At 55.1% G+C, this 14,570-nt stretch overlaps 3 protein-coding genes across 3 annotated transcripts; 1 reads left to right on the top strand and 2 right to left on the bottom strand.

The window, feature by feature from the left end:
- Positions 1–23: 23 nt before the first annotated feature.
- TGME49_252410 (hypothetical protein) lies at positions 24–977 on the bottom strand (the record flags this gene model as incomplete). Its single annotated transcript, XM_002369308.2, has 1 exon — positions 24–977. The coding sequence occupies one exon, from the start codon at positions 975–977 to the stop codon at positions 477–479; it is 501 nt and encodes a 166-aa protein (XP_002369349.1). The 3' UTR covers positions 24–476.
- Positions 978–1,067: 90 nt separating this feature from the next.
- On the top strand, positions 1,068–7,122 carry TGME49_252400 (HIT zinc finger protein). The gene is made up of 4 exons (XM_002369307.2): positions 1,068–2,602; positions 3,653–4,742; positions 5,083–5,132; positions 5,664–7,122. Exons 1-4 carry the CDS (start codon positions 2,133–2,135, stop codon positions 6,478–6,480), a joined length of 2,427 nt encoding a protein of 808 aa, XP_002369348.1. The 5' UTR covers positions 1,068–2,132; the 3' UTR covers positions 6,481–7,122.
- Positions 7,123–8,395: 1,273 nt separating this feature from the next.
- On the bottom strand, positions 8,396–13,967 carry TGME49_252395 (hypothetical protein; the record flags this gene model as incomplete). The annotated part of the gene is made up of 1 exon (XM_018780984.1): positions 8,396–13,967. The coding sequence occupies one exon, from the start codon at positions 13,965–13,967 to the stop codon at positions 8,499–8,501; it is 5,469 nt and encodes a 1,822-aa protein (XP_018638206.1). The 3' UTR covers positions 8,396–8,498.
- Between the last annotated feature and the right edge of the window lie 603 nt (positions 13,968–14,570).

Raw genomic sequence — 14,570 nt, 5'->3', positions numbered from 1 at the left:
AACAGAGTCAAAGAAGGAAGCAGGCGAGCGAAGCAGCGAAGGAGGAAGGCGGAGAAGGCGGTGGTGAGGAGTTGGTCGAGGAACGCGGGTGCCCCTTCAGACGGAGGCCAAGCCTCAGGGCAGGGAGAGAGAAAAAAGACGCCTCGGGAGAAGAGGAAGAAGAAAAGCAGAAACAGTCCACTGCTCTAAGCAGAGTGCGGCAGACACAGAGGCGCAAACAGAAAAAGAGAATACGACAGAGACAGAGAGGAACAGCGAGAGGAAGGAAGAAGTACAGAGAGAGAGGACAACAGAGAAGAAGGCGCAGGGAGAGGGCGCGTAACGAAGGCAAAGCATGAGACAACGGAACAGAAAGATCGAAGGACTCAGCTGCAGAAACCGAGAGACAGCGTGATAGAGCGAGGAGACAGAGAGACAGATGAGGACAAGATCGGCCCAGTGAAAAGGAGGCAGGGACAGAGACGAGTGAGACGTTCTCAAAGAGAGAAACCTCTTGACGAGCTCAGAGGCACCCCACGAGAAAAAGCGTAGACGACGCAGGTCCACGTCGATTGTGGGCAGAGGCCGTTTGCTTCCTCCAGACACAAGAAAGTGAGTAAAATCCTCGAGACACAAAGTGGAGGAAGCCGCGAATGATCAGAGACAGGAAGAGGCGGCAAAGCTGGTCTGTGCGTACACTCAAGAGCGGCACAGCCGCATTCTGGCGAGAAGAGAAAACAAGGTCGACGCGAGCTCCCGCCGCAGCGGACTGAGACGGTAGCGGACTGAGACGGCAGCGGACCCTGGTCGGAGAGCGTCGCAGCCGACAGACGACGCTGTAGGTGGGCGATCAGCGACTGGACAGAGAGAGGAAACAGGAATCTCAGAAACGACGCAGGTCTTTCGTTTCCAGAAACTCGACTGCCGCGAAATCCGCCGTGAGTGTAGAGTCGCTTCTTGCGAAACCGCGCGCGGAGTCGCAGGGCGTCGATGCGCATGCATGCAGCTCGCCAGTGTCGATGGCGCGGGTCTACGCACAACGGAAGCACTGAGGGTCCAGTCCAGTTCACTTATTTCTGTCAATTTAAGCGCGAGAAGCCTCTCACGTTCTTCGCTGCAAAGTGAAGAATCACTGACCTTTCTCCCAAGCGTTTCTTTACCACTCTGGGCGCATGCGCGCGCGCGCAAACGCTCCACGGTGCGTTTTCTTTGCGCATCCTCAAGAGGCTCAGGCTCTCGACAGCGTCCAGGAAGCCACAAACTCTGTCCTCTTGGTTTCCTCGAAGAAACGGCTCACTGCTTCAATCGCCGGCGCCGTGGGTGGACGCCTGCAGCTCAGGTAACGAGTTGTGGAGACTGCGGTCGGACTGAAGGTCTTCAGTTGCAGGAAAACGGAAACTTTTCTGTCGCTTCGAAGGCAGTCATCCACACATGGTGAAAGGTCTCTCGAAACCTCGCAGTCTGACATCTTCACTTGGTCGAAAAAAGAAGGCAGAGAGTGACTCATGCAACAGTTCTTCTCAACCAGCGCGTCCCTCGCACATTCGCTTCTCGCGGTGATTGGACCCTCCAAGCGTCGATCTGAGAGCGAGCAAGTGAAGGCGAAGCTCAGGAGGTACAAGCGACCAGTTTGTACCTAGTTGACGCCTCAGTTAAAGCAGAACATTGTCTCTGTACAAATGATCTGCCAACCAGAACACCCAAGACAGAAAGGAGAACGAGCGCGATGGCGGCTTGAGTCTCCTTGTGAAGGCTGAGGCCCTGCGTCTTCAGCTACGACCTCTGCCATCTTTATTTTTTCGCCACTAGACTTCTTCCTCCTCACCATATTCTGTCTCATTTCTGTACTCCTTCTTACCCTATTCTTCCTCTTCTATTTTACGTCATTCCTTTCCTTCATTTTCTCTCGTCGACCTCAACAACTTTTCCTCGTCGATTTCCGCAGTCCATTCGCGCCCCTCATCTTCTCCATCTCCGTCGTCTTCTCCTTATCTCCTTCGTCTTTTTCATTTCGATTTTCTTCCTCGTCTCCCTTCCCAGCTCGTTCTCTCTCTCGCGCTCCATCTTCTTCACCGTCTTTGCCTTGTTTCTCGTCGCGTCTCTTCACACTCGTTCTCGCACTCAAGTTTTCTTCTCTCTCCGTTTCGACGACGATGGCGGACGGCGCCAGCGCCCAGACTGTGGAGTCGCAGCCTGCGACGGAGTCACCCGCCGCTTCGGCTGTCTACGCAGGTCCGTCGGAGAGGCTCTGCGTCGTCTGTCAATCCAAGGAAGGCATCTACCGCTGTTCACGGTGCCTCAGACGCACCTGTTCTCTCGCTTGCTACAAAGCTCACGAAAAACGCCCTGGCCAGCAACGCGAGGTCTTTCGGTCGTCGTCTTCCTCTGCCTGTGCCTCTTCCTCTGCCTCTTCTTCTCTCTCTTCGTCTTCTTCTGGCGCTTCCGCAGAGGGGGGATGTCCGCTGCTGAGGTCGAGAGTGGACTACGTCGCTCTGCGCGACTTCGACGAAAAGTTCCTTCTCCGCGACTTCCGGCTCGTGGAGGAGGCTGCGCGCGTGGTTGAAGCGGCCGCGAGGCACTGGCGGCGCGAAGCCGATGAGTGTGCTCACCGGAACCGGAAAAGGTGAGAAAAGGCGTCCACGATTTCGCGTTCGTTTGCCGTGCATTCTCCAAGTAACAAACCTCGGCAACGCGCGTCTTCCGGACGCCCATTTAGCCATTCAGCGTTCCACAGAGTCGTCGCGCCCGCCGCACACTCAGCGCCGACCGACTCCAGAGGAAACAGGCTAGACACAACGGTCGAGAGTCGTACTGCTGTCTCTGTGTCTCAAGACGAAGCGACAGATGTTCCAGTTGCATGCAGTGTACGCAACCTCGAACTACGCAACCTGTACCCTGAGTCCATTCGTCCTGTTCACACCTGAGATTCAGCTGGTTCTAGTTCACACAGGGCACGCGCGCGCCTCGAGGCAGTTGCTGTGAACGCCGCAGCGGGGCAACGCTGAGCACCCTTGCGCAGGAAACTCGAAGCTGCCGTGGAGTCTTGAGTTCAAAACAGAAGAAGAGGCTTCGCCGAAGTCGAGCAGTGTTGCTGTCGTCGGATGCCCGTTTCAACTCTTTAACTCTCTTCGTCAGTGGTGGAAAACGAGACGTAGTTGGAGGTCTACGGGGACAGTAGGACTCTAGTCGCGTGAGAGACAGCGCGGTGGCTGGACTGGTCAACCGAAGTGGAACCTTTCAGAGGGCTATATTTCGTGTAAATGTCTGTAGTAGTTGAGGGTGTTCTTTCTCTACGAGCCTGTCGATGTCGAAGGGGAGAGACATCCGCAGGACCGAGACTGCCAAATCGCGAAGGGCATTCAGCCTCCTGCCGCTTCTCCACTCTCACTCTCGTTCTCTCACTGCGTTTTCATGGCTCACCGGGCTCCCTGGTGTGACCGGAGTCTTCCTCGCCGTTTCTCGTTCGGTCTCCTCCTTCTGGATCCGTCTCTTCGCATCTCTTCTTCTCTGTTCATGTCTCGCCTTCGCGCTCGTAGAGTTCCTCCTTGTCGCCCAGTGTCTCTCTCTGTCTCGGGTGTCTGCGTCTTCCTGGTATCGGAAGGGAGCAGTGGCGTCGTCCGCGCAGTGTTTCGCATTCCATCTGACCGTGGTGATTCTGCCTCCCTGTTTCCAGGCGCAGCGTCCATCCGCAGCACTTGCGAGCCTTGTGCGTCTCCCGGGGGATTCGCTTTCTCTTTTGTCCGCCGAATTTCTCTCGAAGAAAAGTAAACACGACGCGCGTTGTCCAGCGACGCAGCGCGACGCCGAAGCCTGGCCAGCAAGGACAGAGTCGCCATGCGGAGTCCACAGCTCCGCAAGCAGAGAAACGCGAGCAGGAACGGATCTCGAGAACAGCGAAAAGTGAAGAAGGAACGGACCCGTCGGCAGAGGAGGAGGCAGAGAGAACTGCTGTGGCTGGAACAGCTGAAGCAGCGTCGCATGCGAGGGCGCGCGGCGACCTGGACGAGAAAGGACAGGACGACGGAGAGAAAGGGGAACAAGGCGAAGAAGGCGAAGAAGGCGAGGAAGACGACGAAGGAGAAGACGGTCACGAAGCGCCAGTCCTCCGCGCCGGAGACAGCAGCGAAAGCAAGGCCGTCGTGAACAGTGGTTCCGACTCTTCTGAGTCGAAACAGGCCTCTCCGTCGGGGCGGGTGACGAAGCCGTCGACTGCGCCGGCGGGAGGCAAGAAGGAGGAGAGCAGCGCGATTGAGTGGCGCGTCGTGTTTCACTTCCGCGAGCTGTATGTACACCGCGTGCTTCCCGCTGTCCACGAAGACTTGCCGATCTACCAAGTTCTGGCGGAGCTGCTCGACGCGGAGGGGGAGCGCGGGATGTCTCGCGACACAGAGGGCGCAGCGGAAGGAGAAACGGAGAGCGAAGACGACAGGGACGGATCGGCCGCGAGTGGGGAGAAAAGAAAGAAGGGAGACAGCAGGCAGGAGGCTGTGGCTGGGCAGAAGAAGCCGCGAACGGAGAAGGGAGTGCAGCGCCACACAGAGACGACGGCGTCATGTCCCTCTCTCGCGAAACATCTCGCGAGGCGAGAGGAACTCGTTCTCCTCCTCCCCTCCGTTGGACTGTCCTGCAGACGGTCGTGTAGCCCTTCGAGCGTCTGGCCCTCTTCTCCTTCGCTTCCTTCCAGCTCGGTGATCATTCCAGCTCGGAAATGCGACAGAGGCTGGACTCTTCGAGAGGCCTTGAGCGGCACCGTCGTCGTCGAGGTACGGAGAGAAGAAACTTGTGGAAGCAGGTCGAGGTCGAGACGCGTACGCGCCCGGGGTGTATGCACAGACGACTGTGGGCTCGAGGTAGTCGCGGATTTTGCCGGCGCGAAACGCAGAATCACCTGCAGCCTGTGTGTTCATTCAGAGGGTCGCAGGCAGGACCGCCAGCCAGCAGAAGAATGGAAGCGAAACGAACCAGGGGTGGGGACGACAGCGTCTTGCGGAGACTTCACACAGAGAGTAGAAAGGCAGCGCGAGGGGGGAGAGCCGGGGACACAGTCCGTCGGAGAAACGTTCCTTTTTCTCTGTGGCCGTTTGTCTTCCCTTGTCTTTCCAGTTTCCCGAGTTCTTCGTCGCACTTCCAGAAGAGCTCTCCAGTTTTGACTGGTGAGGCGAGCCGTCCAGGAGGAACCGCAGCGTCAATGCCTCGACCCAAGGCGGTACTCCCCCCGCAGAGAGTGCATCCACGCAAACGCTGCATGCCTGTGTTTGTCTTGGTAGAGATAGTGGAGTCTGCATCTGAGCAGTGTATGCGTCGTTACGAAGAAAAGAGCGTGACAAGGAGCGACGTGGAGTGTCAGCCGTTCGTGCGGTGCCCCGCGGCGAAGAAATCCCAAGAGCAGCTCCTGGCTTCTCTACCGCGGCGCATATACCATAACGGTTGTACATAAGGTGTACACATCTTCTACTGTCGATATCGTATGCATAGAGTCAATATCTGTAGATGAGCTTGGGGATGACAGCCTCTCCGTTGTGCAGGCGGTCGTTGATGTCGGCATGTGCATGCATCCACCAGGACGCGTCTACTCCGCTTCTCGCGTTTTCCTCGCCAAGGTGTTTAAGTGCTTTGTCTTGTCTTTTGTCCGCTGGAGGAAGTGATGCAGCGACTCGACTTCTCCCTTGCTTCTCTGTCCTCAGCGTGCAGCCGACCGCGGTGCCGCCGCCGCTCGCCTCGCCGGGGGAACCGCGTGGAATTGTCGCTGCTGGGTTCGGCGCGCCTGCGTCACGACGGTCTCCCGCGGCCTTCGGCGCGTCCTCTGCCGACGCGTTTGTGCCAAACTCGTTAGCAGGCGCTGCTGGAGCCCAGCCTGGGGGATCTGAAGACGCAGAGAACGAGGGGAACGCAGAGGACGAGGATGGTGCAGAGGACGAGGGGGACGAGGAGGGAAGCGGAGACGAAGAGTTGTTGGCTCAGATTGAGTCGCTCTTCCCATCTGCCTTTGGGAAAAGCCTCAAAGGCCATGGGCCTGAACCTGGCTTCTCGGACTTTTCCTCGGCTGCCTCGACCCTAGAAGACGCCTCTCCGGTCTCTACAAACGCCGCAGGTGGAGGCGGAGGGAGAGACCGAGGCCGACGAGGAGGGAGAAGTCGAGGTCCGCATTCTGGACCGAAATTTGGGCGGCCGTTCGGCGCTGCGCATGCGCCAGCCTCTTCCTTCCCACAAGCTGCCTTGTCGCCTCACCAAGCGGTCAACGCCCCGCCGCACCCTGGCGCGCGTCCTCCATCTTCAGGTGTACAGACACCGGAGCCAGCCGGCGCTGGAGCTGCGTCGGCAGATGGCCAGGGCAACTTTCCTGGCGCGCATGCGGGATGCGGCTCGCTGGGAGAGGACGGGAGAACGTTCGGTTACCACAGAGGCGGCGGTCGAGGCAGAGGAAGAGGATTCTGGAGAGGGGGACGAGAGCGGAGAGGAGGACGAAGCTTTCGAAGAGGACAAGGCGTTAAAAACCACTAACGAGACGGGAGATGTGTGTTCAGTCCACGTGAACGTTCGTCCTCTGACTTCTCTACAGTTTCCGTCCTCTCGCTCGAAACAGAAGAAGACAGAAGAAAGAAGAAGAGAGGATGTGGGATAGACAGGTACGTATCTGTATATGCGTGCGTTGCGTCGCTTGTCTTTCCTGAACGTCGACTCCGCATCGAGGCGGGGACACTGAGTGAGGCTTTGAACGCGTCGCACTTCCGTCCGTTGACCGTCGTCAACTTTCTTTTGCCGCAGACGGCAAAGACGAACGGGAAGCGCATTTCGCGAACCGTTTCTTCAGGTCCCTCGGCTGCCTCCCCTTTTCTCTCGCAAGGACCGAGAAGAGACCGAGAAGAGACCGAGACGACTCCCCTTTCGAATTCTGACAGAAAGGCGTCGAACGTCTGTCCCTTTGGCACCTGGGGCGACGGAGGGGAAAGTGGCAATGCCAGCTGGGGTGTACGTTGTGTACACCTCAGCGAAAGGGGGGTCGCGTGGGCCGAGCGCGGCGCATCGTTTTTCAGACATTGGTGTTCGGTATTTAGTACGTTGTTATGCGCTCGTTCTGTCGTTTTTCCTGTCCCTCGACAGACATTCTCTTGTCCCTGTGGCAACCCTCTCTGAAAGACGCGTCTTGGAAACAGAGGCGACGCTGCACTCCAGGCTGGTGTCTTGTTGCTGGTTCCCTGCTTCTCGGGCAAGACAGCGGCTGATGCGCCGACGGGCACCGCGCCTGTGGACCTTTGCGCCGCTTCGCTCGACAGCACACAGACCACGCAAAGCGTTGGCTGGCCTTCGCCACCATAAACTACAGTGCCGCTTCGTCTAAGGAGCGACGCGCGTTTTTGTAGCGCGTGCAGCCTCTTTTCAGTGTCACACACGCTCCCTCGTAAGTGAGCTGCGAGCCGCCCTCGACAGAACTAGCCAGCCACAGTCCACAGTCCATGCACCGCGCTTGATGCAGAGAAAACAGAGGAGCGAGCAACTGCCTTTCCGGGAGAGCTGCACTGAGAAAAAATCGCGATGTGTGTGGCCTTCTGCGGTCGCGCCGTGTGGGGTCTGTTCGCGCCCGATGAGGACTGAGAGACAGAGACAGTGGCGGAAACGAGTGGCGAAACATTAGCGAGACGAAAAGAACTGCGTTCTGTTTCGTGGACCAAGTATCTTGTGAGCCCGCGACAGGCGCATCTTTCACCTGTGTTGAGATCCCTGCCAGAAGAGCGGGAAACGCTTGCGCGAGAACATGTCTCTTGAGGTTGAGTTGCTATGAGATACCGAAAACTCGGATTGGTCCTCAACTAACGCGGCGCTCGCAAACGCCTGCGGGGGGAGCTTGAAGGAGAAACGCCTGTCGGCTCTACGGGGTGAAAGAACTTGCTTTCGAAAATCCAGCATGCAGCGATACACACCACCCTATACTTCCACGTATGTAGATGTCCACGGGTCTTGAACACAGGATGAAGATACTTGCATGCTTGATCATGCGTCTGTATCGATATACGTGTGCAAGATTTCTACATACAGTTCTTCATGGTAAGGCATACTTAAATATAAAGATATACATATAAACGTAAATACCTATATGTAAATGTATATGTATAAATATAGTCATACATAATATATGTATGGGAAATGTATATACATAGTTCTATGTATACATATATATATATATATATATATATTTATATAGGCATAGGGCCCTCTCTGAAGCACGGCGTCGAAACAGAGTGAGACGTGAGAGGTCTAATAATCCGACTTTTTTCAGCCGCTGCATGGCTTTGTTAGCAGGCAGCGCCTTTTGGTAGCGACATTTGGGTCTGTGAATCCAGAGCCCTCTGTCGTGTAGGTGTATGTAGAGGAAGCCAGTGTGAAGTGGAGATCTTTACGTTTGCTTTCTCCTTTCCCTGTCGACACGACGGTAAGCGCGGCCAAAAAGAAAAATGATTGCCTTCCGTTCTCGGTTAGCATTTTCACCACTCGGTTTCCTCTTTGCGCCTGCGTTGTCGTGTTCATTTCATTTTGCTCTGTCTCTGCCGCCAAAGAGGTTGGACGGAAGAGGAAGGCGACGAGCGACGGTCCCCGGCCGTCTTTCTCAGACGCTCGTGAGAGCTTTTCACAGAAGCATCTCGTCTGTGTGTACTGGGTACACGCGCAGCAGCCGAAGAAGCCAACTCTGGCTGTGGGGGAGGTTTCGAGTCAGGAGTTCCTGAGTGTTCTTCCCCTTCTGGTCGATCATCCCGTCGTGGGTGATTGCCTAAGTTTGAAGCAGAACATTCTTTTTCCACCTCTTCCATTTCGGTCTGCTCGCTTGGTCGATTTCCAGTCACGCCAGCGACGTTTCTCTGGAGATCATGCTCTTTTACGTTTTCTGCCTGTCCCTCGCGGTGCAGTTCCTTGCTTCTCATATTCCAAACTTCTTTGGCCTGCTGCGCAGTTACGGGTATTCCGTCGTTCGGAGAGGTCGTGGCGCGAACAGACCGCGGACTGTCAACTGCTGATGCTGAGGACCTCAAGGAGGAACAAGCGGAGGAACGAAGTGTGTCTTGAGATGACTTCCTCATGTTTGTTGCCGCCGTCGTCTTGTGGCCGACCGCAACGCCTGCGCACTGCGGAGGCGCCGACGTTTCCCCCGAGTCCGCCGTTCTTTGAGGTCTTTGTTGCTGGCCGATCTTTCCGAGGAGAGAGATTGGTTTTTGCGACCCTGGAGAACCACCCTCAACAGAACGACTTGGTCCTCTACCAGTCCGAAAGCCGTGCTTCACGGTTTGTCCCGCGCTGACTTCATTTTCTGCCGTCTTGGCTCGCGTAGGGTCACACGGTGAATCCACTTTGGGAAGCGTTGAGCTGCTTGCCGCTACCTTTTTTTGCGGTGACTTAAGTCCAGACGGAGCAGCTGTCTGGCGCATTTGTGCTAGAGGAGCCCCTGCGTCCAGAGAAAGCTCCGGAGAGCAAAGGAGGCCAATGCCAGTTGAAGTGCTCGCCCCGAAGACGGCAGCGTACCTCAGGCATGGCGCGGCTGCTGTGGTCGCGTAAGGGCCCGACTGGTGTTGCTCCGAAACCTTCGTCCCTGCGCTGCAGGTCTTGTTGCGCTCTGGTCTAGGGTATCTGAACAAGTGGCGTCTAACCGAGAAGGATGAGGAAACATCCATCGCATTTTCACTGCGAGGTCCGTCTCGTCCCATCGCTTGACTTGCTGCCGAAACGCATGTGTTCTGTCCCGTTGCAGGTGCATGGATAGAAGGCTGTGTAGGACGGAAAAAGTGAGGCCGCTCGAGTTTCTTCGCGGCAGACACTGGTTTTCTCTCATCGCTCCGTTTCTTGCCTTCGAAGGTTTTCCAAACACGAACAGGACTCTCACAGGATGAATACGACGTTGTACTGTATCGGGTCGCCGGAGGTGCCGTATTGTCCACGGAATTCGCGGCTGTCTCACCTAATGGATCCGTCTCTCGACTCAAAGGCTTTTTCTCTGCTGTGGAAATGATGTTCCAGCGAAACAGTGGAGTCCCATCGCCTCGCGCTGATGCGGGAAGACCTGCCTCAACTGCGGTACTGTTACGCGTCGCAGAGTGGTTGGTTTGTGCCTCTTCTGGACGTCGGCATAAATGCACAGCGAGACCCGCTTCATTTTCTCCCTCGTCGCTGCCTGAACTGCTAAGTGAGGATGAAGCGCTACGCGTTTCGCACCAAGGACACAACGTGTATTCCCACAGACACGCGTAAGCTGTAGCGTAGAGTGGCATGCGAGGCCACTCTTCATTGTATCGCAGGTGCTGTCGGAGAGGACGACGGTACGACTTCTGGAGGTGTTGTCTGTTTCTATCAAAGTTTCCAGGTCGTTTGGCCAGCGATGCGCTATCGTCGAAGAGAGTGTGGGCGTCGTTTTCTCCTGTCATACCTGCATTTGTACCCCGTGTTTCCCGATTTCCTTCGATATTCATGAGGCGCGAGAAGCACGCTTTTCCGTTAGGTCCCCTCTGTGTCGAACCGGCATGTGCCAAGCTTTTCAACTGCCCTTCCTGAGGACGGTCTTCGCTTCTCTGTAGGGCCTTTGAGGATTGCCAACTAAGAACAATGCCGCTTTTGGGCGTGTTGCTTTGTGAACGCAAAGCGAAGGCGTCTTGCGTGTTCTTAAGCCAACGCTTATTCGTGTGAGAATATCGTACGCTACTGGTTCCTAGAGTTTTCTGGTCGTCGTTTCTCTTCGGACTTTGTGCACACGATCCCCCTTGCTGGGGCATATCCCTGGGCGTCAGCCAAGTTCCTTGTTTGACTTTAGGAGCGGCGACAGCCTGGCTTCGCTTGTCGCCTTCTGTTTGACGAGAAAGTGGTTCAATATCACCGATTCCCGATCCTCCGTCATCTTGCAAACATAGATTGATTGGCGCCTTTCCACACAGCGATCCTCCAGAGGTCCTCAGTGTAGCGTTGTTTCTGCTGCACTCCAAAAATGCCTTTCCTCTGGCAGCCTTCTGCGGCGAACCACTGTCAAAGTGCTGGACAGTTTGTGGCGGTCGGCTACATTGTGTAACGGCGTCTGTGTTGGTTTCGAGAGCGTGCGTTTCGGATCCACAACCCTCGTTTCTTGGATAACAAGGCACTCGAGCAGCTTTGTTTCGCCGCCTCTCTCCTTCCGCCTCTCTGCTTTTCTTGAGACTCAGCTGCTGTAAGAGTTGACGGCGGTAGTACCCCGACGACGCTTGATTTCCATCCCCATGATCTTCGGCCTCCGATTCCTTGACGTGCTCATGATGAGACACGAAGGCAAAATCCTTGATACCGTCGATCCTAAGTGTTTTTTCACTGTCTGTGTGCGAGGAATGACACAAAAGTGATCGATTTTCTCGCAGTTTAAGGCAGACAGCCTGGGGCCAGAAAACAGACGCAGGAGCTGCGCGGATCCTCGAACGTGTAGAGTGTGGAGGCTGTTGCTGGGAGTGAACAAAGATGCGATATCGTGTATCTTCCAAAAACTCTCCTGTGTCGGGCAAGACTGTTTCCACCTGCGGTCCATGTTCTTCTGGAGATGGAATCCACAGCCCTCCAGGCAAAAATATCCCTTCCGGTACCTCTCGATTCTCGTCGAGGAACGGTTCGAAGGCATCCGGCTGTGTGCCACTGTCGTTAATGCTGTTCACCTCATCTCTGAAAGCAGGAAGCCTGGCGGGGCCCCGTGAATGCTGCCCAAACTGCAGTCCGGAGTCCCAGTCCCACGTTTCTGAAGTTGCTGTCAGAACAGGAAGGTTTCTGCAGTACGCAAAGTCGCCAGACTGAGCATAGTGGAGTGGACCCTGAGGCACTTCCTGTCTCCCCGAGGAAGAAAAAGATGGCACACCTGCGGCAGGAAGAAAGTGTATTGCTCCATGTTGATCAGCTAATCTGTTTTGCTGACGAAGCAGCGTTTTCTGATTGTTTTGTTCTTCCGTACTGGATCCGCCATCTAGCCAACGGTTGACGGGGTCAGGGCTGTCACTCAAACCTCCTTCTACTGTGGAATACTGGCCTTTTTGGTCTTGAGAGTTGCGTACGTTACGTGTTGACAAGGGCGAAAACAGATGCTGTTCCTGGAATCCCCACGCGTGGGGTGCTTGACTTTGTGGTAGAGTATTTGTGGATGCTGCGCAAGACTCAAACAGATGCGGCGAGATGGGTGGCTGTGCCCTGCTCCCCGGTTTAGAACAAGTCCCCACGTCTCCATCAGACGCCCGAGTGTTCGTTACTGAAAGAGGGAGATGTGAGTCTTGTGCGTCAACCTCATTACGTTCCCTCTCGGTCACTGGAGTATCGGGGGGATAAGCAAAGAAACCTGATTCCATATTAGCAGTTACTTCCCCATGCATTCTGAACGACGCCCCTATTCCCATCCTTCTAAAGTGTGATGGAACTCGTGGCATATCAACTGGAGACGGATGAGAGGCGCATGTCGTGACGGTGGTGCCTACAAGGCGTTTCTCTCTCTCGCCGAAAGAAGCGGTCTCTCCTGTTCTCACCAAGCGAGTCCTCTCGCCAGACACGGGAGGAGACGCGTTAACAGTGGAACAGGAAGACTCATCGAGAAATGGCGTGTCAGATTGGACTGGAGAGCTGCTGGTGTCACCTGCAAACGGGACGGAAAATCTACGCACGGAAAAATCAGAAATCGGGTTTGTGCGAATCTTCTGACTGTTGGTGTCGGAGGCTGTCTTATCTGTTCTCGTGCTTTTGAGAAACGTATCTGGCGCCAGTGCTGGGGCATTCCCGGGGAAAATGCTACTCCCGTTCTGCGTAAGGGAAAACGGGTACTGGGATGGAGTTTTCTCTCGGGACACCGACCGTCTGACAGGGGGGAGTAAGCTTTGGTCGCTAGTTGCTGCACTCTTCCGTGCCTCCTTCGGACGGGATGGAAAAGACGAAGACGAATGGCATCGTCCTTTTGAATGTTCAGCATCTCCTTGCGGAGTTGCGTTCTGAGAAGTGACACCTTGTCCTGCCGAAGAAGGGGATTCAGGAGACGCCTGCTGAGCAGATCCTGGAATCAAAGTCGATACGGACGTCATCCCTCCCGTAAAGCGTCGCGCATCTCCTACAGTTAACCCGCTGGCAATAGGCAATGCAGCGGTGTGTCTAAGACGCTGCGTCTGAGTCCGTCCGTTCTCAGACGTCATCGCGTTCGCAGTGTGTGACGTTTTCCCTTTTGTCGGCTCTTCGCATGAGAACGGGAAGACACAGTGGAACTTCCTTTCGTTAGTTACGCCAGTTAAGAAAGGCGAGGCAGTTAATGCGCTAGAGGCAACACCTGGAACAACAGACTTGTTCTGGAGAGGCCAAGTGAGTCCTTCATCAGTGCTGACTGAACAATGAGAGTGAAGCTTCGGGCAAGCGTTACGACCGAGCGAATTGGAACTCCCACGAGGGGTGTCGTCGTCTAGAGAAGCCACGGGCACCGCAGACAACGCGTGGTTGCCATGCGGAGTAGAGAGCCGCAAGACTTCAGTGGAATCAGAAGGTATGGGACGACAGGATTCCGGGTAATTAGGCAGAGAAGAAGCGCAGATACTAGAGCCTGAAAGAATTGTCTGCTGAGGCACTACAGTTCCACACTTCCTTCGGCGCCCGCTGGCGATGTGGCTAGCAGGTCTTCTCGGGTTGACATAGTGGATACCACTTCTAAATGGTGCCGCCTGAGAAGGTACCTGAAAACCAGCGTTATGATGCCGGAGGGCCGGCGAAGGGCGCCCTCGGTGATTGCGAATACGACGCTGACGGATTCCTGAAAATGGTTCGTTCCCTTCCAGAAGGAGTGTTTCCATAAAAGCGTTCCTTCTTTCGAGTAAACGTCCCCCGGAGGTCTCCACGGTGCCAGGAGGGGCACCAACAGTGGAAAGAGGGAAGCAGGGTGGAGAAGGTATGGAATCCACCACTGATTGCGGCGGGTAATGATGTTGATTATCAATGCTATGATTCTGACGGGAAAATGTAGGAGCACTTGCGCGCATCATCTTGTCTGCAAATTCAGAAGAATATATCTATACACATATATGCATATATCCAACAGCATGTGGAAATGCAGTTTTCCATGTACAGAGATATGCCTCTCAATCGCGGAGGGGCAGGGAAGTGGCGGGGGCAAAGTCACCTGCAAACAGTTTGACTAAGGTCGGCAAGTTTGCTAGAGAAGTCGGACAATGGGGTGTGAGACGGAGGACAGAGATTCCCTCTCAGAATGCCGATATTTTTTGTACACGATGTGACGGTCGAAGTAGTCATTGCCGCTATGCATTCTCATTGTTGTTCCTTCAGATCAACCGGTAATACTGCTGAATACCGCAGCAGCTTCTGGAACATCGCTTGAAGGAACCAGTCAGACGGGAGGAATGAAGATAGCCCTTTTGGAGAGTGAGTCCGGCGGATGCTGCTCGGGGTGGCGGAAAAAACAGGTGGTCAAAAGAATTTCGGACAACAGGTACATGGATTGAATGCCAAGAATTATCAAGAAGTGCGTATCCATGTTGGTGTTTGTTCCACATCCGTTGTCTGCGTCATGTCGCGCTGTCATTGATTACTAGTGTCATTTTGAGTTCTTGTAAAACGTCGTGACAAAT

This window comes from Toxoplasma gondii, chromosome III (genome assembly GCF_000006565.2).
Source record: "Toxoplasma gondii ME49 chromosome III, whole genome shotgun sequence".
NCBI classification, from domain to species: Eukaryota; Apicomplexa; class Conoidasida; order Eucoccidiorida; family Sarcocystidae; genus Toxoplasma; species Toxoplasma gondii.
This window is presented reverse-complemented; position numbering and strand designations above follow the sequence as displayed.